Genomic DNA, 27158 nt, shown 5'->3' with positions numbered 1-27158 from the left:
AGATATGATCTCTGGAAACAAGTATTGGAGAAGAAAACAATAAATTCTACTAGTGATAATAGAACACTCATTTTAAAATACATAGTTTGTGTAAGGATCGCCTTTAGTTGACTTTTATACATCAGCACAAGAAAGCCTATGAAATGGTTATTGTTAATTGATTTTCCTGCAAGTCAAAACTGATATTTTCTAAGCTGTAAACAAATGAAAAGGGGGAGTTATCCAAAGGAAAAAAAAATGTACTTGATCAGATAAGGATACGCAAGGGGACATAAAGGGTGGCAGCAGCCATCACAAACAATTTTGTTGGATGTAGCCTGGGCCAGGACATTACATGAGCTGAACTTACAATTGCCAGGCATCACTCAAGGCTGGACTTGCTTAAATTAGGAACCTTACAGTTGGGCTAACCAATGTGTTTAAAACATCTTCCAGGTTATTCTCATACCCGGAACTCTGAAAAGACACTTTGCAAGCAGTTTATTAAAGATTATTTAAAAGGCAATGAGTCTGGGACATAGGTCAGGACAAAGTGTAGGGAAGGTGCCTTTGCTATGTATGAAAGACTGAAATTTTTCACTGTATGTGATGAAGGCCACAGGAGGTGGATATTGATTAGCTAGATGCAGGTACATCAGACAGAGAGGAGAGTTGAATGAGAAGAGACTGGACAAGGAAGCCGTAGAGAACCAGAGGAGTGAATTCTCACAAGTATGTGTCTGAAGTGGAGATGTTCACCATATAAAGCTGAAGATGTGTGAGTTACTATCGGTCCTCTGCTGTTTTTCACAAGTTCGTAAAAGTACGCAATGTGTTCTCATTCATATGGAAGCTAAATTGGTTTATCCTGTACAAGTCAGTAGAGCAGCGATCACTAATCAGAAGGAAAAGTTAGACAATGGACTCCTCAAGTCAGTAAGACAGGAAGAGTAAGCTGTAACCTTCTCCAGCACAGCAGCATGACCTTAGTTTATACCATTTGATTATATTTTAGGGGAAACTAACACAAGACCTCCCAACACACACAGAATTCTAAATACTTACGGAGACAGAAACTCTAATTAACCTGATTTTATCATTTTACATGCATAAACTCTCCTATTGTTCATATATCTAAGTACCACACCATAGCCTGTGAATATTTACAATTATTTCATGCCAATTAACATTGAAGATGCAACGCTAGCTCAACTGTTGTGGGAGATATGCATACACTCAAACACACACACACATACTTTGAAATAAATGAACTGTGTGACTCTTCTTTTTAAGCATTAAAAACAGGCTATGCCCATGCCAAGTGCAATAAAAGCAAGTGCAAGTGCACTGACTGGCATGTATGCTTAGAAAATGTACATTGTGAACTGTAGGGTGAAAAATAAATAAATAAATTGTGGGATCCATTCATAGTGGTTTTCCATTTTTTGTAATTCATAAGAAAACATTCTAAGCTAATCACCCAAAACCTTTTAAATGTATTTGATGTGTGGGTGTGAGACAGCCTGTGATCGCCACTCCAGATATGTTTAAAATTCTGAGAAAAGATAAACATACCATGCTTCTGGCACACTTCTATAATAACAGACTTTGGCACCTCATTCTCTTTCTAGTCTCCTGAAACATTTAAAAGTGAAAACACCGCTTCATCTTCCGGATAACTGGGCAGCTCTAGATAAAACTGACTCATATTTTATGTTAAAGCATGTTCGTACCACAAGGTTTAACATGGAAATAAATATTTTCTTTTCCATATTCTTGGGTATTAAAGGAAATTGAAAGTACGTATGCTGTAAAAACAGTGGTTGGTCCTGGGGAACACTAAAATGTTCTTTATCACTGCTGCATGTGGTGCAGTAAGAAGCTAAACTGCTTTAGTTTGTTTGTTGTAGAAATTTATATATAAAGCATTTGTTCTCCTCAGTGGTATGGTGCTCTCCTAAGACACTAACATGTTGTGTCTAATTTTTCTAAAAGGCATTTTATATTTTATGACTGAGGAAACATGGTATCTAAATTAGAATGTATCCATTCCTCCTCACCCAAAATCCTAGCCTACAGGTTTGCTAGAGAAAGTGGTTTCTTCACATTACTTTTGACTCAAAAGCCTATTTATATAATGAATGTCAAATTTACTTCGAACACTCTCTTTGAGACTGAAAGTGACCTTTTATTCTGGCTTATATGGAATTTTATGGTGTGGAGAAATTACCTTGTGATTATTTTTTTGCATGATTAAAAATTTGCAAAGTTCTTATGGCTCCAAAGAGCCTACCTGTAATAAACAGCTTTCGCCTTCAAAACCACAAAAACGAGTCTGAATTGCTTGAGCATTAGAGCTAATTGCCTGCCTACTTCAAAGGAAGAACTGGAAAGGGGGGGAGGGGGAAACCTCACAGACGCAGGGGCCATGGCAGGCGAATCCGCCACTCAGAGTTGTGGCTTGGAGAAGCCAGGCAAAGTTATGGCCTCAGAACTGCTGTTTGCCATTAAGTTGATGGGGAGCGTCTATCCCACAATCTTTCCCTGCCGCGGACACAGAGTCTTTGTTCACATTCAGATTTCTCAAACTGTTGCCGGGGTCAGGTGGAGGTCAGACACCACACTGATGTATACAGAAGAACATGTCTGGGAATTTCTCTCACACTTGAAACGCATACCAGAAAATGAAGAAGAGGACCTTGCAAAAAATCTGTCTGATGAGACCCAGATTATACTGTAGCCTGCCTTTTAGTGCCTTCATATTTTTTTCTTCTTTTCCTGACACACAATGTTTTATTAATGGGAGTAGTGATAGCCCTTACAATGTTGTGTCCCCTGGAGATAAGGCAGCTCAGTAGCACTCTGACACTTCATTTTCTAGCCCTGGGGCCAGGGGCGGGGGGAGAGTCTAGTAAATCTACTCAAAGAGATCTTGCATCCTTCCTCAGGATGAGTTGAAAAGTAATTGTCAGGAGGATGGCTCTGGATATCGTGTCACGTGTGCATGTGGACTTGGCAGGGACACAGCCTAATCTGGTCATGATCACAGCTTTCCAGTTCTTGAAGCCCCCTCAGCCAGCGCACCCACAGCCTAGCCTGCTGGTGTAAAGAGAAGCCGATAGGGAGGCGTCTGTATGGTCACTGATAATCATCAATAGGTGCAGGCAATACAGCACTACACAACACCGAGAGTGTCTTCTTAAAGTGAAATTTCCATGCATCTCTGCCCAAAGGGGCACCTTCCCAGATGCTTAGATTATCGTACCAAGGCTCTCCACTCTGTTGTGTGCAAAGTGTAAACCTGGAATAAATGCATTCATATTACCCTATCTTGGAAGACTCTCAACTGAACCCAACCCTTATTTTGAATGTATTAGATGTCCTATTTTTCCTTTTTGCTTACACAGTTGCAGAGCATGGCTGAAAACTGAACCACTAAATAGATTTTTTTTTTCCTGTGCTCAGCTGCTACATATGACAGTGGATATTTCATTCTGCTGCCAGAATGTTATTAATAAAACATGGGGTGTGGAGAGGACCACGATTTCTCCTTTCAATCACTATAGCATTTGCAATGAAAATTTTATTCAGTGTGTAATTTTCAGTGAATGCTTGACACTTGAAATGTCCGTAGCAGCATTTTGTATGGTTATTGAAGGGTTAATTGTATCATGTTCTCTGCATAAAAGCTCTGCTTATCAAAAGCAAATAGGAAAGTGTATGCAAATGTGTTCTGATGACCTTTTGCCTTTCCAGGGTTAATTTATATGGTCATTAAAGATTTTATGAAATTGTTCAGCCTGGTGCTTCAAATCCCATTTCACCTTCTCCTAATTTATGTAATTCCTACCTGAACTGGGGAATATGGCTTTTATTTTTGTGCTGCAATGAAAACAGCATGCCATGCTGTGGGGAGCTGGGAGCCTGGTTATCTGGCATTACTCAGATTGCTAAAAATTCATTAAAATGTGACATCAGCACACTGAGAGACAAATGATCGCAGGATGAAAGAGAACAGTGGGCCTTTCACGGATTAGTGCCGCACAGCCCCAGCACAGAGGCTAACTGCGTAAACAGATTAATCCACCAGCAGTGGCATAGCTGAGATTTACAGAATAATTAAGTAGGTTTGAGTTACTGCGAGGATTTTCATGTAATCTAGCTGGTGTGATCCCATGAATGAGGTGTGGCGTGGTGCAGTTGTCTTACAAGTACCTCGTGATGTCAAAGCCTTGGGTAGCTTTCCTTTACAAACAAATGCCCAGTGGAGCTGAAGTTTGGCTGTCTTACCTAAGGATATCTTAAGGAATCTATCCAAGATCTGAAGTCTCCATGCAGGAAGAGCATCCATCCTACAATTATAGCGCTGTTCCCACTTTATCTCACTGAGAATTTCTCCTGTGTCTGGCTTGCTCTCAGGCCCTGGCTCCAGGTCCATGGGGTTGGATACATGTTGCTGAAAAGTTCTGCTGTTCAAATGACAGTTGCCTTCCACCCCTGATCCCCCAATCTTTTTCAGATCAAACTATAGTAAAAATGAGTTTGTTCCTCTTAATACCATGTAAATACTCTCAGAGGGTAAATATAAAATTGTGTTCTAAGCTGGTCTCAGTTTGTTCTAATGTAGACTTCTGCCTCAATGTGTACATTTTTTTAAAGTAGGGAGATGTGTCGACAATTTATAGATAAAATTCAGAGATAAACGGAGTGATAAAAAGGTCACCCAGTTTATATTAGTGTACACTGTGCTCACTGATCTGCTTTCTTAGCAGAAGAACAAAGCGAAGAGGCGGGAGGAACTCTGAAGCCTACCACAGTGACTGAGGATGATGAGAAAGAGACACACGAGAGAGACAATAGCGAAGGCAAAAACTCTAATAAAGATTCTGGTAAGATGCTAGACTCTTTCCTTTTTTTTATTTTTCTATACCCAACCATTTCCCAAAGGCAACCTTCCCTTCATTGTGTCCCCCATGAAGCTCATTAAATGCTTGTATTCATGTTAAACTGTCTGAGCATTCCCACCACTAGTCACTGTGTGTGCATCTTGCATGTGATCTCCATCAGTAGCCTCCCATTGACCTATTTTTAATCATAACCATCTGACAGAATAGATGTGGATAAGTTGAAGAATATTACAGGATGACTAGTGAGATTATTTTTTAATCAAATCAGTTTGTGTGCTTGTAATTTTTAAGCGCCTTTCATTAATCTTAGCTATACTTGTGATTCCTCTGATGGCATATTAATTTTTCATAAGCTCTGGATTAGATATCACTTGAATTTTATCATTCAATCATATGCACCCTCCCACACCATGTAGCCCTAAAAATAAATGCTACTCCTTCTCTCTCTGCCTCCCTCTCTCTCTCTCTCTCTCTCTCTCTCTCTCTCTCTCTCTCTCTCTCTCTCTCCTTCTCTCCCTACAGTCAGGAATTTGCCCTTTTTAAGGGCATCTATTTGAGGCATTTCAAACAAAATCTAGTGGGAAAGTTTACAGATGATTCAGCCTAAGAAGAAGGAAATATCATTGAAAAGGGATTAGGTGCTGGGTAATTTTGATCTGGAATAGACAAATCCAAGTAATGAAAGCTACTGTCTTTGAAAACAAACCTTCGTGTCATGACATTTACTTGTGCACAAACAAACCCTAGGCCAGCATCTGGTGTGAATACCTACGGCTTTTTCTGTGTTTGATTTGGCAAATATATGGCTTCATCCATGCTTTGTATGTATGAGATGGAAATCTGTGGTCGCAATGAATATTACATTGGCCACTCTTGCTGCACGCTATACCTAGTTTTATTATGTTGGACTCATTGAAGCAGAAGAAGTGCTGAAACGGGCTCAAGCCTGTTACTCTCAGGTAGTCATCTATCTTTCCCTTGGAACTACAGTGACAGCCGCAATATAAAGAGCCCTGTAGAAGGGTCTTGGATTACACAAAATTTATCATTTTTGCACATGAGTGTATTAAAATCTGAATTATATCATATGCGTATCTCAGTCTTTACATGCCTAAATTGTATATTCCCCTCAAAATATGTGTTAATGGTTCCTCCTTCCTCCCCCAAAGTATTTGATGCTAAATTTCTTGCAGGAATCCAGTGAGAAAAACATCATTGTTATTTGCTTCTAGGATATAGAGTTGAGTCTATGATTCTAATTTGATTTAAGCAAAGGGAATGTATGGTTGTTATCGAGCCTAAAACTGAACCTCTGGGGGAAAAAATGGCATAGAGGCATAGGAGTAGGCTGGTTTCTAAGGCAGATGGCATAGAATTTGAAGCACCTAATGTCAAGGATAGCCTCCCCAGAAATCTCATTTTTAAAAAGGCTGAAGACAGATAGGTAGACAGTTTATGCCCTCCATGACGCACCTCTCCAAGGCGAGTGGCTAGCCAGTTTGTGGATGATAGAATTCGCTTTATGTGGTGTTTGATGCCCTTGTACAAAAAACAGACGGCAATGCCTTTTCCCTGTGTTAATCAGAGGAACATAGAAACAGAAAGCTATCACAGCAGGGGTCACTGGGTGCTCGTGGATGTAGGGCACGAAGCTTCATATTAAACATCTATTGCCTAGGTCCTTGCCAGTGGTGGATTGTGGGAGGTGTTTTTGAAAATGGGTCCCATCTTACTGGTGAGCAGCACACTGCAGATGCTGGGACTTCACAGAGCAGTTTACTGCTCTGCATAAGTCATGGGCTTTCCCACTTGTTCCCTAATGGCCCTAAGAGTTATCGCTCTTCTTTGAGTTTCTAATTGTACCATATACACAAGGTTGGGGTATATAGAAATACAGATCATTGCATACTGGCAGTTATTTAAAATAAATGATATCCCTGTAACAAAAATTCACTCCAGGGTACATAAACAGAAAGTTCAAAACGAGCTCTAACCAAGAGCCAACGAAGGCAAATGTTGGGAAGCAAATATTTACCTCTGAAACCTTCGCAGCCTTTAAGACGCTTCTTGCTACTTAAAACTAATAGGATCTTTAAAGAAAGTTCTGGGCCTTCTGAATTGAACCTTACCAGCTTGCAAATTTATTCCACGCTTGTTTTTCTTTGCAAAAGTGTATCTAATTATTAGATAACCACTTATTTATATTCTTTTGTTCTTATATTAGCTATAATTGTCAAAAGAATAAGAGCAAACTTACAGAGTAATTGCTATGTTAATAGGTTAGATGGGAAAACAGATTGACCCCACTTTAACCTCGAACTTTTTTAGGCAGGAAGGAATTAGCACATGTCTGGAGCAGTGTGTTGGTAAGCTGCTGTGTTCTGCTGCTAACATTAATCTGAAGAACTAGAGCTTTCAAAGTGAGACTTGGCAATATGCATGCTATATTTGTTGAATATTCATTCATAATAGAAAAGCTTCCTAATGCCTCATTTATATTGTCATTTAAATCTAGTGCCACTTTAGATTAATTATAATCCAAATTATAGCTCAGTGCAGTACGAGAATTAATATAGAGTTTATCCAGATTAATACATTTGCATTGAAAATGTAATATGTCTCTGCCATGGCTAAGGGAACCACTTTTTAATAAGGGAGTAAACATGAAGAAAGATGGAAATTAACCTTCATTATTGCAATTAAAATTACCCTTCGATTCTAGTCTCAGTAGAAAGAATACTGTATTGGTAATTATACTTCAGAACTACTTGGGTTGAACAACATCTGTTATATCTGACTTTTAACGTATTCAAACTTTATCAAATACAGAGATTTGTAAGTAATAACTCAGTATTTTGATTTATTGTTTTTCAAGGTTCACTGTAACATGTGTGTTATTGGATTCTCCTGACTTGTTATGAATATAAACCATTTTACAGCCTTCTGTATTTTAGGGATTGAAAATTAAGTAGGCGGCATCTGAATTGAAATGAATTATGTCATTTTTATATTAGCAATCTCTTGCAAGTTAAATAATCCTGTAACTGACAGATAATCATTGGCTCATATATTTGGCAGTGCTTATTTGTAATTAGAATTCATTTTTTAGCTAAAATTCATTAAAATGGCATTGTTCTTTGAGAATATTGTGGTGTCCTTAATGTTACAAAATAAATTATGATCTCATTTCAACATTTCTTCTGCTTCAGGATAACAAACGGGTGTTATTTAAAATGAAGTTGCAAATATAAGCAATGAGTAATCACAAAACTTAATCAAAAGCTTTCCTAAAATTAACTGACCTTATTTAATAAATGACTTTTTTCCCTAGCGTGACACAATTCAAGAAAAGCCCCTCCGATTTGATTTCCTATAATGTACCAGGTGTGCTTTGGTATTGAACTTGAAATAAATATAAATATAGAAGGATGTATAAAATGTTGCTTATATCGCCTACTTAGGTCACTTGGAAGACCTGCCTCATACTCAAGGATCTGTTTTCCTTTTTATTGACTCTTAAAACTCTTGCCTTCTCTTATTATCAAGTATCATTTAGCTAATGAATATCAATGAGTATAAAAATGAAAACTATGTGTCACTTACACGTACAAACTAATTAAGCCAAACATTTACACTAGCGATAGGCTTAGTAACATGGTTAATACCTTCAAACCATACTGTTTTCTCCCCTTCCAAGTAGCCCTTATATGTGTTCATGGAATTGAGTTCATGGAGTTAGAAGTTTCCGAAAGTTACTTTCAGAAGTAAAATTTACTTTTACTTCTGATGTCTCAAGAGGCTTGCAAACAGATTGTGGGCATTATTTTCCAACTTGTATGTGAATGTCATGGATTTGATCTTGTCCATTAGAGAATAGGAGGGAATATGACATGGTATTACTCTCTTTAGGAAAAATTGTTACTCATTAAGAGAAACATTTAAAGAAAAGTCAATCAGGCAAAGACAACTGCTAGACACTTGTTAATTTAAATGACAATCATTTTGTACAGTTTGGTCTGACATTTTTAAATAGCTAACTCTATTGGCAAATATTATATATTACATTATTTTTCTTAAAGGATTTAGCACTTTAATACCAACAGCACAGAGTTTATGCTGCATTTGGTTTGAGAAATAAAAATAAAATTTGATTTCATCATTACGAGAATACACTCCAGTTTGGGGAATATCACTGGACATCAAATACTTGGAAATTTTTAATCAATACAATGAGAGTTTTAAGTCTCTATCAAATTTAAATTCCTTCATACACAAATATTACTAATTTTCAAATAAATAGAACCAAATTGAAACTTCTCTAAGAGAATATAGTAGATACAATTATATCACTTCAAATAAAATTAATGAATTAGCAGCAACATAACAGGTGAGAAGCAGAGAATATGCCACATTCGCCGGAAACAACAAAGGAATGAAACCATGATTGTCTTGTCGACTATATCTTATTTTAATTTTGATCTCTTAAAAATTCCTCTCATCCATTTAATTTTCTTCCTGAATTTTAAATTTCCAAACTCATTTATATAGTCTAACACATCTATCTCTACCTAAGGTAGACATAGGATGAGATATTTTTTTGTTCTATATCTTTTACTTTTTTATTTTCAGTTGTTTCTATAACATCCCTGAGCTCATTTTAAAATGGAACCTGGATTCTTTTATAATAAAGTACAATTTGTTCATTTATAGGAACTGTATGTGCATTGAAAAAAAATTAAGACAAATCTTCATGTACAGCATACAGGCAGATTGCCCTGGACTGTGTATCTATGCGGGGTCTGATAGCAATCAATGGTTTAGCTCCACTGCATCTCAAGATGTATTTGCACCCAGTTGTCCAGTGATAGTGTCCTCACCCTGGAAATAATTTAGTTGCAAATTGACTGGAAGATGGTGAAAATTGAAAGTTAAAATTAGAAATACTCATAATAAACAGCAGAAAAAAGGTCAGCTGATGCCGTGCTATGATGAGATTGGAATGGCTGGTAAATGAGGTTTTGTGTTTGTCGTGAGATGTATGTGACATGACTACCCAATGTCACTGTAATATCCAGCTTCGCAGAGGAGATCACCAGGCAAATTGATGCTGGGAAGAATTTTCTGTTAGATTGGAAAATTAGAATTGTGCTCCCCCTCCCCTTTGATCTCTGTGAGGTTACTACACATTCTACTGCTCAACTAGGCAAATCTTTAATCATCATTAACACCAAATATTTGTATTAACGCCATAATACATTTATCTCCTTGAGACCCCTGTTGTATTGCTGTGTACATAGCCACCTGCTAAAACCCCTGCGTTACCTTCTCAAGTTACTAATAGCAGAAATGAATTGGATATTTAACTTTAAAATAATTAGAAACCCTTAGTCCTCTATGATCTAAACATAGTATTTTAATTTCTGAATTATAACTCATGGGCTCTTCTTGAGAGTTTAGAATCTCAGTTCTTAAGAATTTGGAAAAGAACTAAATGGTTGTACGGGAGAGGAAGCAGTGATTTTCTAAGTTGGTATTTGTAAATGGGAGTGGATTTGCTTTAATGTGATAAAGGCATACAGAGACACCAGAGAACACATGTTATTGATGAACCGTTCAAGGCCATCTAGGGTTATCTAAACAGAAGACAGGAGTGTGCTTTAAAATAGATGTGCAAAGTCCACTGAGGGGACAGGAAGGAGAGTGCTGTTTGTGTTTTGAGATTAGCATCATTTAAAAGTCCTTGTCTTGGTTTTGCTTTGATAAAGCCAGTGGATTTATTGTCACCGTTGTTTTATTTCCTGGATGGTAGCATGGCGTTCATAAATTGAGTTGTTCTATTCTTTTTGGGAATTAGGAGTGATCACCCCAGAGAAAGAGCTGAAAGTTGGTGTGGCAGCGGGCACACAGCCACTGCTGCTGGCCAAAGAAGAGGATGCAGGAACCAAAAGGCCGAAACCTACAGAGGACAATAAATTTTGTCCCGAACAGGTAAGTATATGGTTTTCCCTTTTTGTTTATTTGTTTATTTTATTTCTATGTTCCCTGTCATGTGAGAATCCCCAAGTTTATACACTGCTGAAACGTACACAGCCATAGCAATGGCTGAAGTATTGGGTCTTGATGTTATCATTCACAACCTGATGTTTCAGTTATATCAGCTAATGATGCTCATGTTTATTCAATCTTTTCCAGTTCTATCAGTGTCCTTATTGTAACTACAATAGTAGGGACCAAAGTCGGATCCAGATGCATGTCCTGTCACAGCACTCTGTGCAGCCTGTCATCTGCTGTCCCCTCTGCCAGGATGTCCTCAGCAACAAAATGCACCTGCAGCTGCATCTGACCCATTTGCACAGTGTGTCTCCAGACTGTGTGGAGAAGCTGCTTATGACAGTAAGGATACCAAAGTCTGATGCAAAACTGATGGGACCTCTGTTAAGTTATCAATATACAAGTGTCATTATGGGTTCATAGACATTTATTTCTTCTGAGTCATTTTGAGTTCCTTTTTTGTCTATGCCATAGAAATTACAGTGTAGACCCATTTGTGGTCTTGCTTGGAAAAAATGTGATACTTAGCATGGTTTAATTAAAGACATATTTTGTGGTTCTTTTTGTAACAGTGAAATGACTCCTGTGGGTACTTTCAGCTTAAAAGTTTCATGATTATCATTATAAAAATACAGTTCTTCAAAAACCTTTAAGTCATAGCATCATAGCATTAAAAGAATAATATAGAACTATAGTAACATTGAAGCAATAGATGTCCCTGTTTGGGTTAGAAAAATATAGGTGGAATATATATTTTTCCAGTATACACATATATATTCCAGTATACATACACATATGTATGTATGTGTATATATATGTTTGTATGTATACACACAGGTGCGCACACACATGCACAAATATATATATATATGTATTTGCATATGTATATTTGTGCATATATATATATATATATATATATATATATATATATATATTCCAGTCTATTGCTCAGTGATTTCCATAACACATTTAACAGAAATCCCTTTGGTGTTCAAAGGTGCCTGTCCCTGATGTAATGATGCCAAACAGTATGCTACTGCCAGCAGCTGCCCCTGAGAAATCAGAGCGGAACCCACCTGTGGCCATGGCAGCAGAGGGTTCTGGGAAATATTCAGGTATGCTCACCTATGATAATACTGCATGGAGAAAACTTTCAGAGCTTGCCTTTGGGACAATGTCCCCAAAACACCACTACCAAAGACATTTTTAGTTATATACACATCTTTAGGCTTTACAATGAATACTCTATTTACACCATTCCCAAGGCTCTCCTCCTCCAACTCCTCCTGTGTTCTCTCCACTTCTTTAATATTTATCCTATAGTATTGTTCATGAACACACACACACACACACACACACATGAGATCCTGCTGAGTCCATCTAAATTTCTCATATGTACATGTGTTTAGACCTGATAGGATTGAACCATTTATCACGGTGCTAATCCCTGAAGAAAATCTCTCAGCAGCCATTAATTTTAGCTCTCATCTAGAGGTGGGGAGATTTCCCTTGTGAGACCCCCCATTTTCAAAGATTTCTTTAGTGGCACAAAGGAAAACAATATGTGGATCTGCCCAGAGCCTTATGTTCTAAGGCCTATCTGCCATAACTCTTTCTACCTGTTCTTGGAGAATCCTAGTGACAGACTGCAGAGAGCACTCTAGGTATTCTAATTCATGTGCGCCAAGTTCATGGCCCCTGGTGATGTGCTTTTTGCAGTACATTGTCATTGCCTTTGACTTGTATTCTTCCCTGTCCTTACATTCCTTCAGGTCAGGTGTGAGTTCCTTTTCATCCTCTTATGGACAACTGGTGCAGTGTTTTCTACATCATAGGAATCCACTGAGATTTCTAAACAGGCTCGATTAAGCGGACATCATTACTGGTTCAAACTTACAATTACTGATATTTGAGTGGTTCATGTTCTTACCATAAGTTATGTCTGTGCTTTTTCCTAACAGGTGAAAGCCCAGTGGATGACAAAAGTATGGCAGGTCTTGAGGATACAAAGGTGGGTGTGGAAATAAAGAGTGAGGAACAGAAACCATCAAAGGAACCCTTGGAGGCATCGGAATGGAATAAAAACAGCAATAAGGATGCAAAAATCTCAGATACCCTGCAAGATCAACTGAGTGAACAGCAAAAAAGGCAGCCCTTATCAGTTTCTGACCGCCATGTTTACAAGTATCGTTGTAATCACTGTAGCTTGGCTTTCAAAACTATGCAGAAGCTTCAGATACATTCCCAGTATCATGCAATTCGGGCTGCTACGATGTGTAACCTCTGCCAGCGGAGCTTCCGTACATTCCAGGCTTTAAAAAAACACTTGGAAGCAGGCCACCCGGAACTGAGTGAAGCTGAGCTCCAGCAGCTATATGCCTCCTTGCCCATGAATGGTGAGCTCTGGGCAGAGAGTGAAATAATGCCCCAGGAGGACCATGGCCTAGATCAGGAAATGGAGAGAGAGTATGAGGTGGACCATGAAGGGAAGGCAAGTCCTGTAGGAAGCGACAGCAGCTCCATCCCAGATGACCTTGGCTCAGAACCAAAGCGGACCTTACCTTTTAGAAAAGGACCCAACTTTACAATGGAAAAATTCCTTGATCCATCTCGTCCTTACAAATGTACAGTGTGCAAAGAGTCATTCACCCAAAAGAACATTCTCTTGGTCCATTATAATTCAGTGTCTCACTTGCATAAGTTGAAAAAGGTTTTGCAGGAAGCCTCCAGCCCTGTCCCCCAAGAAGCCAATAGCAGCACAGACAACAAGCCCTATAAGTGCAGCATCTGCAGTGTTGCATACAGCCAAAGCTCGACCTTGGAGATCCACATGAGGTCAGTGCTCCACCAGACAAAGGCCAGGGCTGCAAAGCTGGAGCCAAGTGGGCACCTAACTGGTGGGCACAGCATTACAGCTAATGTGAACAGCCCTGGCCAAGGGATGTTAGAGTCCATGAGCTTACCTTCCGTCAACAGCAAAGACACCCATTTAGATGCCAAAGAATTAAATAAAAAGCAAACTCCTGATTTAATCTCTGCTCAGCCTACCCATCATCCACCACCAAGGTCACCAGCACAACTCCAGATGCAACTTCAGCATGAGTTGCAGCAGCAGGCTGCCTTTTTCCAGCCACAGTTCCTAAACCCAGCTTTTTTGCCTCATTTTCCAATGACCCCAGAGGCACTGCTCCAGTTTCAGCAACCGCAGTTCCTTTTTCCATTCTACATACCTGGGGCAGAGTTTAGCTTGGGGCCAGATCTGGGCTTGCCCAGCTCTGCCACATTTGGGATGCCAGGCATGGCAGGCATGGCTGGTTCCTTGCTTGAAGATCTGAAGCAACAGATTCAAACACAGCATCACGTTGGCCAGACTCAGCTCCAACTTCTACAGCAACAAGCACAACAATACCAAGCTGCACAGCCCCAGTTGCAGCCTCAAAATCCGCAGCCTCCCCAACCACCGCAGCAGCAGCAGCAGCAGCAGCAGCAGCAGCAGCAGCAGCAACCAAGCAAGTTGTTGAAACAAGAGCAAGGTAGCCTGGCGAGTACAGACTGCCAGCTCATGAAAGACATGCCATCTTACAAGGAGGCAGAAGAGGTGACTGAAAAGCAAGAAAAACCAAAGCAAGAATTTACAAATGATAGCGAAGGACTCAAAGATAGCAAAGACCCGAAGAAACAAAAATCCATGGAACCCTGTATTCCTCCACCCCGAATAGCCTCAGGGGCCAGGGGGAATGCAGCCAAAGCTTTACTGGAGAACTTTGGTTTTGAACTGGTCATTCAGTATAATGAGAACAGGCAGAAGGTGCAGAAGAAGTGTAGAAGTGGCGAAGTCGAAAACTCTGACAAACTGGAGTGTGGAACGTGCGGTAAATTGTTCTCGAACGTTCTCATTTTAAAGAGTCACCAGGAACATGTGCACGGGCAATTTTTCCCATACGGAGCACTAGAAAAATTTGCTCGTCAGTACAGGGAGGCCTATGACAAGCTTTACCCAATCTCTCCTTCCTCCCCAGAAACACCACCACCTCCACCGCCACCGCCTCCCCTGCCGCCTGCACCTCCACAGCCTTCTACTTTAGGGCCTGTGAAAATTCCGAACACAGCCTCTGCTCCTCTGCAAGCTCCACCACCCACTCCTCCGCCACCTCCACCTCCTCCTCCTCCTCCACCTCCACCTCCACCTCCTCCCCCGTCTGCACCTCCACAGGTCCAGCTGCCTGTTTCTCTTGACCTCCCCCTCTTTCCCTCTATTATGATGCAGCCAGTCCAGCACCCTGCACTCCCCCCTCAGCTCGCCCTGCAGCTGCCACAGATGGAAACCCTCTCGGCAGATCTCACCCAGCTTTGCCAGCAGCAGCTGGGGCTAGACCCCAACTTCTTAAGGCATTCTCAATTCAAACGGCCACGGACTCGGATTACAGATGATCAACTGAAAATCCTAAGAGCTTACTTTGACATCAATAATTCTCCCAGTGAAGAACAGATCCAAGAAATGGCCGAGAAATCTGGCCTCTCTCAAAAAGTCATCAAACACTGGTTTCGAAACACACTCTTTAAGGAGCGGCAGAGAAATAAAGATTCTCCATACAACTTCAGTAACCCTCCTATAACTGTCTTAGAAGACATCAGAATTGATCCACAACCTGCCTCTTTAGAACATTACAAATCAGATGCCTCATTCAGCAAACGGTCATCCAGAACCAGGTTTACTGACTACCAGCTTAGGGTTCTGCAGGACTTCTTTGACACAAATGCTTACCCGAAAGATGATGAAATAGAGCAGCTCTCCACTGTTCTTAACCTACCCACTCGGGTTATTGTCGTGTGGTTCCAGAATGCTCGTCAGAAAGCACGGAAGAGCTATGAGAACCAGGCAGAAGCTAAAGATAATGAAAAGAGAGAGCTCACCAATGAACGGTATATTAGAACAAGCAACATGCAGTACCAATGTAAAAAGTGCAGTGTGGTTTTCCCCAGGATCTTTGACTTGATCACACACCAGAAAAAGCAGTGTTATAAGGATGAAGATGATGATGCACAAGATGAAAGCCAAACAGAAGACTCCATGGATGCCACCGATCAAGTGATATACAAGCATTGCACGGCGTCTGGGCAAACAGATACAGCCAAAAGCACTGCAGTCCCAGCAGCCAGCTCAGGCTCTGGGACTAGCACACCCCTGATTCCATCTCCCAAAGCAGAACCTGACAGGAATTCTCCAAAACCCGACTATCCCGCAGAAAAGACAAAACAGAGTGACCCCTGTCCTCCTCAGGCCACCAAGTCAGCTCCCTCATCAGGATCAACTTCTTCAGACCCACAGCAGGCATCCATATCACAGCCCCCACCACAGCCAGCCAAGCAACCCCCACTGATTGGAAGACCTCCCTCGGCCTCTCAAACTCCAATCCCTTCCAGTCCACTGCAAATTTCCATGACTCCTCTGCAGAACACTCTACCTCCACAGTTACTCCAGTACCCGTGTGATCAGTGTACCATAGCCTTCCCGACCTTGGAACTTTGGAAGGAACACCAGCACATGCACTTCCTCGCTGCTCAAAACCAATTCCTCCACTCTCCATTCTTGGAGAGGCCCATGGACATGCCCTATATGATATTTGACCCCAACAATCCATTGATGACTGGACAGCTGCTGGGGAGCTCTCTCACCCAGATACCGCCACAGACCAGTACTTCCCACACCGCGGCCCCCACCAGTGTTGCTGCTTCCCTTAAAAGGAAACTGGACGATAAAGAAGATAACAACTGCAGTGAGAAGGAGGGAGGCAATAGCGGGGAAGATCAACACCGCGATAAACGCTTGAGGACCACCATTACGCCCGAGCAGCTCGAAATCCTCTATGAAAAGTACTTGCTGGATTCTAACCCTACCCGAAAAATGCTTGACCACATTGCACGAGAAGTGGGGCTGAAGAAGAGAGTCGTGCAAGTCTGGTTCCAGAACACGCGCGCTCGGGAAAGGAAAGGGCAGTTCCGGGCAGTGGGCCCTGCCCAGTCCCATAAACGCTGTCCGTTCTGCAGAGCTCTGTTTAAAGCAAAGTCAGCCTTAGAAAGCCACATTCGCTCTCGCCACTGGAACGAGGGGAAACAGGCAGGTTACAGTTTGCCACCGAGCCCTTTAATATCCACAGAGGATGGGGGAGAGAGCCCACAGAAATACATTTATTTCGATTACCCGTCTTTACCATTAACTAAAATTGATCTATCTAGTGAGAATGAATTGGCCTCTACCGTCTCAACGCCTGTTAGTAAAACAGCAGAACTCTCTCCAAAGAATCTTTTAAGTCCTTCGTCTTTCAAAGCGGAATGTCCCGAGGATGTAGAGAATTTAAACGCCCCTGCAGCTGAGGCTGGGTATGATCAGAATAAAACTGACTTTGATGAGACATCATCCATTAATACAGCCATCAGTGATGCCACCACAGGAGATGAGGGGGCAGCAGAGATGGAAAACACGGGAGGTTCCGGGGACGTGAAACCGGCTTTGTCCCCTAAAGAAACCAAAACTCTCGACTCTTTGCCAAAACCAGCAACCACACCCACGACAGAGGTCTGTGATGACAAGTTTCTCTTTTCTCTCACTAGCCCATCAATCCACTTTAATGACAAAGATGGTGACCATGACCAAAGCTTTTACATCACCGACGACCCGGATGACAATGCTGATCGCAGCGAAACATCTAGCATAGCGGATCCCAGCTCACCAAATCCGTTTGGGTCTAGCAACCCCTTTAAATCCAAAAGCAGTGACCGGCCTGGTCACAAGCGCTTCAGGACCCAGATGAGCAACCTCCAACTCAAGGTCCTCAAGGCTTGCTTCAGTGACTACCGGACTCCAACCATGCAGGAATGTGAAATGCTGGGCAATGAGATTGGTCTGCCCAAACGGGTGGTGCAGGTGTGGTTTCAGAATGCCAGGGCGAAGGAAAAGAAGTTTAAAATTAACATAGGAAAGCCGTTCATGATCAATCAAAGTGGAACCGACGGCACCAAGCCAGAGTGTACCCTCTGTGGGGTGAAGTACTCTGCCCGCTTGTCTATCCGAGATCATATTTTCTCCAAACAGCACATTTCCAAAGTGAGGGAGACCGTGGGCAGTCAGCTTGACCGGGAGAAAGATTACCTCGCTCCTACCACCGTTCGACAGCTGATGGCCCAACAAGAACTTGACCGTATAAAGAAAGCTTCAGATGTGCTGGGCCTAACAGTACAGCAGCCGGGCATCACAGACAGCTGCTCGCTCCATGGTATCAACTTGCCAGCAACCTACCCTGGGCTCCCCGGCCTTCCCCCGGTCATTCTCCCTGGAATGAATGGTCCTTCCTCTTTGCCGGGATTTCCACAAAATTCAAACAGTAAGTCTGTTGTTAAAGGAGAGTTGGTCTAGCTGATTAGGTGGTGATAGGCAGCCGATCTCATGTAACCAAAAAGGAAAAGGTACATTTACATGTCCTCATTTTAGCCACTGAATTTCAATCTGAAAAGTTATTCAAAATATAATGTATAACATAAATACACACATACATGTGTGTGTGTATATATACATATGCATGTATTTATGCATATGTGTATATATGTATGTATATATGTGTGTGTGCGTGTAATATATTTGTATTATTGAGCATAGTTGACCTGAACAAATATGGGAAAATTAAATATAGCTATATTGCAGCAGATTCTCAGAAATGGATCGTTTTTAGCATTGCCTAGTTGCCTCTTAGAAATATTAACTTGTTAATTTCCACATAAATGTGACATTGTGTTTGCTTTGCATATCAAGAGGGTGAGACATTAAACTATGTACTCACTGATATTTTAATTTATTTTATTTCCAAAAGGCATGGTTTTGTTTTGTCTTGTTTTTGTTGGTACTTTTTGTCTTTGTCTTTGTCTCTTTTTTGTTTTCCTGCTCTTGAGATTCAACCTAAATGTTCTCGAGTCACAGAAATCCATTCATCGTGCACCTCCCACGTAATAAAGCTTATGCTGAAATTTCAATGACTAAAATCTTGACTTATGTGATCATTTGCAGGTTAGCATGTTATAAAATGTGCTGCTTGTAGTCACTGTTTCTGCTGCTGTTTCAGCACACTCCCAACTGAAGAAAGCCAATGCCATTCAACACTTTTTTCTTCCTGCCCTTCCTTCGGCTAAGCTTTACAACCAGAGAAGAGAAAAGTGGTAGAACTACTTGAGGTAGCCTTAGATACTGAATCCAGTTCTGTGGTCACAATAAATGAAATTTATGCAGGCTTTTGAATATAGTAACTAATATTTAATGCCAATTAAATATCATCAGAGTTACATTATTTGGTTTAATTTTAACTTTGTCAGTGATTTTTTTTTCCAGAAAGATTTTTTTCTTTTACATTCTTTAGATCTAGCACTTTCCAATCGTATATATTTGCAAAGAATGTCAAGAAAACCTATTTTAATTTTTACAAAAGGAGTTTTATTTAAATTTTGATCTTCTGATATCATCCTTCTCTATCAAAACTCTAAGTCATCACTGTGATGTTAACTTGTCTTTATTCTAACTTAGGTGGAAAGTCCTGGAAACAGTAACACCCAATGTCCTTCCCACCATGTTGCCTGGTTAGTTCCCCGTCCCTCATCATCCTGTTCACTTTAGGTAGAAGATCTGTGGTGCCAGAGAAGCATCTTCAATACACCTTCCTTTCGCTTCCCACCAATTCCTCGTTTCCCAAAGTATTTCCTGCCTAGCTGTCTGGATACTCTTAGGACCCTAAATATTAGAGCTATAGTAACACATTTTAGTTACTATGTGGTCCTACTTTATGTGCCATGGTGATTTTTAATTGGCACATAAATGTGTCTGACGTAGAAATCCATGATACATAAGACAGAGTCTTTAAAAATTTACTAATATGGTCAAAACAATTGAAAGATATGCTTCTTTATTTCACATGTCAATTTTGACTCATGGTGATTGTCACTAGCTTTATAAGTGGTAATCACAGAATTTTTCTTTCTCTCCACCGGGTCTTAGGCTGGGACAAATGACCTTTCTGAAATATGTCTAACACTGGAAGCCAGAGGGCCCATATGAAAGGAAAAAAGAAGGAAAGAGATATTTATGAAATTAAACTACTTATTCATGCAACTCCACCATAATAAAGTTCATGTCCTTCCCTTAAATATATACCTGCTTATAAGTAAACTACCAGGATTTCTGAGAAGACATTGGAGACTTTTCCTCTGTAGCTAAACTACAGCTAAACCCTCCAGGTACCCAGGAACGCAGCACTGCCTCTTTTGCTTTATTAAATTGTGGACAAAACCCAACTGGGAGTGTTGTAAGCATCAACGATCCACAAATGCTGCTGCCTACCAGAATCTGCAATTTCTCTGGGACTAGTTCTTTATTTGGGATGGATTTTAAACATTGGCACCAGAGAATAATCATCAGGGCTCTCATAGGATAACTTGAGTTCTCACACTTCTAGTCCACCTCTTCTGCAGGTTAGCTCACCTGGTGCAGAATACAGAGCATTTTAAACAACTCCTGGAGTAAAGTTGGCAACTCGGTCTGCCCATTATATCTTCCTACTGTGTTATTTCCCATCCAGTGCATTTCTCTGTTTCATGGTGTAATGTGGACAACCCAGCAAAAAACAAAAACAAACACAAACAAACAAAAAAACCAGATGAAAATTCTTTCCTGTAAAAGTTGTCTCTATTTCTTTTTGCTGTAATTATTTTTGTTAGCACATTCATTGCATGTAGTCCTGGGTTTCATAAAAGCAATCCATTCAAGTTTATCATGTAGGATGAGCCAATGCACCCCTCCCCAAGCCCTCCTTCTTTGCCTTCTTCCTTCTGCTAGTCTCATAACACTTCCTAGTCTTCCATCTGCTTTCATGTTATGCACACATATGTATGTACATATGTGTGTATATACATATATGTTTCAGTATATATACATAATCATGTGGCTTCACATAAAAGTTAATATATTCTAATGAAAAAAACATGATATTTGTCTTCTGGCCTATTTTGTGTAATATGATCTCAGTTGCTTTCTTTTTCCAGAAAAAAAAAACCTTAATTTCATTCTTCTTTCTGGCTGAATAAAACTATATATATATATATATATATATATATATATATATATATATATATATATATATATCTCACATTTTTCTCTTTTTGCTCATCTTTCCAATCAAAGCTACATTGAAATACATCCCACCTAAACCAGAATGGCAATCATAAACAATATTACAGTCATTGCTGCTGAGAATGACCTTTACACAGACAGTGTAGGTGAGAAGGTAGCTGGCCTACACATACTGCTGGTAAGAATGTAAATGAGTGTATATAGTATGGACATCAGTGTGGAGAACTATCAAAAACTAAAATTAGATTTACTCTGTGACTTATCTCTACCACTTCTGGATATATATTCACCAGACACAGTAGCCTAGTCATAGAATCAAACTAGATGTCCCTCAACATAAGAACGGTTATGTCTCTGTTTCTTACACATTATGGACTCTTGTTACACTTTGTTAACTATATGGCTATACCATGAAAATGTGACATGTTTATTTTAGGCCCATGATAACAAGATTTAGTTATGGAAAAAAACAAAAACAAACAAGCATACTCCAGTGAATATGAACCCTCGATAAATGAATTACTTTGTCCAAAGGCTGGCTGCACCTCAAAATTTGGTTACTTGCAAATTCATACTAAGTTCTACTCAATAACCTCTACATTTTCACATTTAGACATTCAATTTCTTTTGCTTTTTATGAGGAGTATTTTTATTCTCCAATAATCTTAGTATTTCCTTTACTTTCAAAATATTTTCTAATTATTTATAGTCCTTCTAACTTAATTAGAATGCCGTGCAAGGTCAGCAGCTACCATGTATTCCCAGTCTCATTTCAGTATAAGCATTGTTGTTCTGTTTCTTTAAAAAAGTAAATCATTGTTATTTTAATTGTTTTTCACATGTTATAATGTTTTGCTGTTGGAATGATATGAGAAGTATGAAAAAAGCAATAGAATGGTACATACTTATTTTTATAACATTCTGAAAAATATTGGAAATTTTAAACTTCCCTTTTATCCTTAGGCAATAGGTCTCACTTTGCCCAAAATGATAGAAAAATCATATTCTGTTTGTAGTTTATTTGTAATCTTAAAGGATGTTTCATTTTAAATATCCCATTAGTGTTTAAAAATACAAACTAGGCTAGTTTATTCAATAGACTTTTCTTTCTTTTTTCTTCCTTCCTTCTTCTTCTTCTTTTTTTTTTTTTTTTTTTGTTTGTTTGTTTGTTTTTGTTTTTGTTTTTCTGTTTTTTCCAGATTGGGTTTCTCTATATGTAACCCTGGTTGTCCTAGAACTAGCTTTGTAGACCAAATTTTCCTTGAACTCACAAGGATTCAACTGCCACTGTCTCCCAAATGCTGGGATTAAAGGTGTCAACCACCACACTGATCTGGGCTTTCTTTTTTTAAATAATGTACTTAGTTTTGGAGCACTAAGGATAGAACACAGAGCCTAAGGCACTGTGGGCAAATCCTATAACACTGAGCCACACATTCAGCCCCTCAAATGGAAATTCAGAACATACCTTTGCATATTTCACATACTTTGTTTTAATTTACTAGCATATTTGATGTAAATCTAGGTAATAGCAACAGCATAGTAATGTTGGTACAATAGTCTTTTTCCCCATGTACTTAATTACTTTTAGTTTTATGCCAAAAATAAAATTTTCCTATGACTAGAAAGGCTTCATTTAAGTTCATTGTTAATCAGACATATACATATATATGTTTTTTTTTTTTTTTCTTGAAACAGAGTTTTGTTCTATGTATATCCCTGGCTGTCCTGGAACACACTTTGTAGACCAGGCTTGCCTTGAACTCACAGAGATCTGCCTGCCTCTGCCTCCCAGAGTGCTGGGATTTAAAAAGTGTGCCACCTCTGCCCAAGCAGACAAGCATTTTCTCTTGGAAGAATTGTTATCAAGAAATAATAGACAATTATTTCAGAAAAATGATAGAATAAGATTATTCAAAGGGAACTTTTTAGTTTCTCTAAAGAAATTTCTAAAAATTACAGCCGGAGATGAAAAATAGGGAAGAATTTATTCTTAGCGCAAGGACTACATACAAGTCACGGAATTCTGTCTTCAGTCGGTTTTCGTTCTGAGCTACCACAACTTACTCTGTATCACAATTATTATTTGGTTTTCCCTCCTATTTCTGTTGTTTTTGGTATTTGGCTACGGAACTTTTTTTTTCTTTTTTTTTTAATTAAAACTTTTTTGTTTTCTACATATACATTTATATTATTACACATATACAATAAGCTGCCTGTAGCAAGAAGAACCATGACACAATCAGGAATTATGTAAATGTTATATTCTTAGTGTTTTGGCTGTTTGTATTTGACAGCGTTGAAGAAAACATCTTTCCTATCTTGATGTTTCTAAATGCTAAATATAAATCAATCTCCACCACATCTTGTCATTAGCAACTTAAAACATCTATCTAGACCTAGAAGCATCTTAAGCACTAAACAACTAAGCTTAATTGTAAAACTAAACTATCTGCTCTTCAACCCTTTCAGAGACTTGAGATGCCTACAGAACTTTTGACTATATTTTTTACAGACATATTACCTACTAGGAAGTCTGCCATTTTAAAATTGTGTCAGCTTTTTCTAAAATTTTTGCTAAATGACTCCTTGAGCCAGCTTATTTATCAAGATATGAAATTCCTAAAAACACATTGCCATCTTTGTGTGTGTCCAGTAAGATTGGTCCTGCAGCGTATCAAGACACCCCTTTACTTCATTATGAGCTCTAGATTAGATCATGGGGATGCCATCTTATGAGAAAGCTGGAGGTGACAGTCATTCGTCGTTGTATGGTCATACCTACAAGAGCCGTCACTCATGTCTCTTAGATTCCTAATATTGTTCTGGTATTCTCATGTAAGAGAAGCAGTCAACCTGGCTATCTCCTCAGATTTAAGATGAGGAGTGTGTAAGAGGAGGAGAGTGCAGTTGCTGAACTTAAGGGTGCACCTCTGTATTAGACCTCAAACTCAGAATGGCTCATGAATGGGAAAACCTGCTACTCCATTTATCGTCGTAGTAACACAGAGTCAGCTCTTCTGCCCTAAACCATGTCGCTACCTAAGTCACCCAAACCTGAAGCTTTGTAGCTGGACGTTAGCATATTATGTCCTGTTGAACGGTAAACAGCAGAGAACGTCATGAAATCGGTACAATATAAGAAAGAGGAAAGTCAACAGTGACCCAAAGGTGAGGGTGTAGCTCAATGGTACAGTTCTTGCCTATCGTGTTTAAAGCCCCGGGTTCAATTCCCGGCACAATAAAACAAACATAATTTAGTGTGAACTAGAAATTTTTCAGTAATAGTAACTTCACTTCTTTCTCCTTCTGAACAAAGACTGTCAGAGCATGAAGATCCCAAGTGTAGTGTAGTAACTCAAGGGAGGAGGACCTCACCTTCAACAGTGACTTAGCTACTGTCCTCAGTACTGCCATGGTAATTGGATTAAAGAGCCACGAATGAGAATGTTACTTATTCATTCCCATACCACCCCTCCAAAGTCTAATATACAATTTTTCATTGTACGTTAGTTTTGAGTGAGTGCGCCAGTGTTTAGTACAGTGTGGGCACTTGATATCACTTGATACCAGTTATGTCTCAAGGAACTTTAAAATACTTTAAACGAAAGATTTGACTCTGGGTGACCAGAGTATAAGCCTTAAGGGGAAGCTGTAAAATCCAGTCTCCCCTCTGATTCTTCTCAGTACTCACAGTGAGCAATGTGAAGCAATTAATGGCTTTTTGTAAAACTTCATTGTGTAGTGTGTATTCTCCCTAACCATCAAGGATATAAAGAGGCTGGTTTCCTACATGATGGAACCTCCTCAGAGATGTCATCATTACTACTATAGACACTCTTCACAGGCAGGCCCAAGATGAGCATATGAGCATAAAGGTAAAAAGAGATGGGCATGGGAAGGTAAAAAAATGAAAAGCCTCCAGCACTGTGACTCATTTGGACAATATGATTGGGAGAAGGATCAAGAAGACGCTGATACTCATCAATCACACTAGGCCACACACACACACACACACACACACACACACACACACACACACACACACAGAGAGAGAGAGAGAGAGAGACAGAGAGACAGAGACAGAGATGACAGAGAGACAGAGAGAGAGACAACAAAATCACAGGTTCCCTACACAGTCATATGATATCCCATTGTACTTGGATTCAACTATGTAATCCCCATCCTCAGACTTTAAAATACCCCAGTATTACCTGTAGTCAATAGTACAATTTAAATACTATGCAAATAGTTTTGACATTGTGTAATTTAGGGGAAATGACAGGCAAAGAAATCTACATAGATTCATTACAGATGCAACTAAAACCTGTTTTTGATCCATGGCTGGCTGGAGCCAGTGCCTGTGAGTGAATGTGAAGCCGATGAATACCAACCAAAATAACTAATTTTGTTTCACTGAGAAAGGGAAATGGGAAGTTTATTGGGCAAGTTTGCTTATCTTGCTTCTTACCAGCTACACGTTGCTTTTACACAAGAGGCAAGACTATGCCCCCTAGTTACAGGATGAGTCTAAAGCTCAGGGACACTGCCTGTGGAGCCCCACGCTGTATACTGCGTTTTCGTCACACTGGATTGATTCTGTCAGGTCACAGAGCCTCCAGTACAGTCCTTGCCCTGCCCTCTTGGCAAACTCCCTTAGTTCCAGAACAAAGGACATCCGTCTTCTTTTGAGATACTGACTATGCCTTCTACAGTCAACATTATATGTTCTTTAAATCATTTTCTGGGATAGCACAGGTGTTTCCAATCCCCATTTCTATCTTTAGCTCTCCTTCATTTTCCCAGAGGACTATCTGATTAAAATGGCTTTGTCCTAGGCAGTTGCCAGCTATGATATTCCACCAGGAACCTGAGTCCCTGTGAAGTCCTCTGCACTTTCATACAGGTCTTCCTCTAAACCTACACACTGCCTGTTCAGCAACCATTTCCCCTCTGAAATGGATGACAAGCAGTTTGCCACATTATAAGCAAACATGGGTGAATCATGTTCTGGGTGGCAAACTGGATCTTAACTCATGAAGTGTTTTGTTTTAAGATTCCATTAGTCCAGTTGTTGAGGTGGTAAGAAATAGCTTAACTGAATACCCTTAAAAACAAAATGGTGGCTCACTCTGCCCAGATCTGCGCATATCCAGCTGTGTCTTCACTGCTCTTTGATCGTGATTGGTCAGGTACTGTGCCATTCACTTAGCTCACTGCCTTACTCAGTCCATGTGAGTGTATTCTTTTACTGGAGTGTATACCCAGGGATTTTGTGTTATGTGATAGCTAATTACTTTAGTGAACATGGCTGCTGTAGGGCTTTTCAAGTGAAAGATAGAGTGAGTCTCCCATCCCATAGGTATAACAAAAAATTGGTTAAAGCATCTCACCGAAAAGCCATCTTGTAACGTGTCTCCTCTGGAGGCAGCCATTGTTGTTTGCCATGCTATCTTTCTGTTACATTTTTATATTTATACATTTATATAACTTATGTTATCTTCTACATGTTACATTCTGAATAAAGTGCTGGAAAAGTCTGCAACCCATCTACTGTGGAGTTACAGTAGGAGGTAAAATTAATGTAAAGAATACTAGGATGACAGCTAAGCCCTAACTTAGTTGGTGACAATGGGCTTTCGTATTTGTGCAATGCATCTTCTTGAGGTCCAAGTTCTCCTTAGGTGTTAAGTGTGCAGGCTTTTGGTGTTCTATGTGAACTGACCGTGGCCATCTCTCTGTTGTTTTCAGCATTAACACCTCCCGGTGCAGGCATGCTTGGGTTTCCTGGTTCAGCTACTTCGTCTCCTGCCCTGTCTCTCAGCAGTGCTCCCACCAAGTCTTTGCTGCAGACTCCACCACCACCACCGCCACCGCCACCTCCTCCTCCTCCTCCTTCATCCTCTCTGTCGGGACAGCAGACCGAGCCACAGAACAAAGAATCCGAGAAAAAGCAAACCAAGCCAAATAAGGTCAAGAAAATAAAAGAGGAGGAATCAGAGGCCATCAAACCCGAAAAGCATCCTAAAAAAGAGGAAAAAATCTCATCTGCT

At 39.9% G+C, this 27158-nt stretch overlaps 1 protein-coding gene across 1 annotated transcript in view; it reads left to right on the top strand.

Annotated features, from left to right (window-relative positions):
- Window positions 1-27158, top strand: part of Zfhx4 (zinc finger homeobox 4) — a 177957-nt gene that overhangs the window by 148284 nt on the left and 2515 nt on the right. Inside the window, exons 6-11 of the mRNA XM_051158525.1 lie at window positions 4752-4868; window positions 10741-10874; window positions 11079-11279; window positions 11935-12052; window positions 12899-18319; window positions 26857-27158. The exon at window positions 26857-27158 is cut by the window's right edge and continues 2515 nt beyond it. Of these exons, the coding sequence (XP_051014482.1) occupies window positions 4752-4868; window positions 10741-10874; window positions 11079-11279; window positions 11935-12052; window positions 12899-18319; window positions 26857-27158 (6293 nt within the window). The remainder of the gene's footprint in view (window positions 1-4751; window positions 4869-10740; window positions 10875-11078; window positions 11280-11934; window positions 12053-12898; window positions 18320-26856) is intronic.

Source organism: Acomys russatus, chromosome 2 (assembly GCF_903995435.1).
Source record: "Acomys russatus chromosome 2, mAcoRus1.1, whole genome shotgun sequence".
In the NCBI taxonomy this organism is placed as follows: Eukaryota; Metazoa; Chordata; class Mammalia; order Rodentia; family Muridae; genus Acomys; species Acomys russatus.
This window is presented reverse-complemented; position numbering and strand designations above follow the sequence as displayed.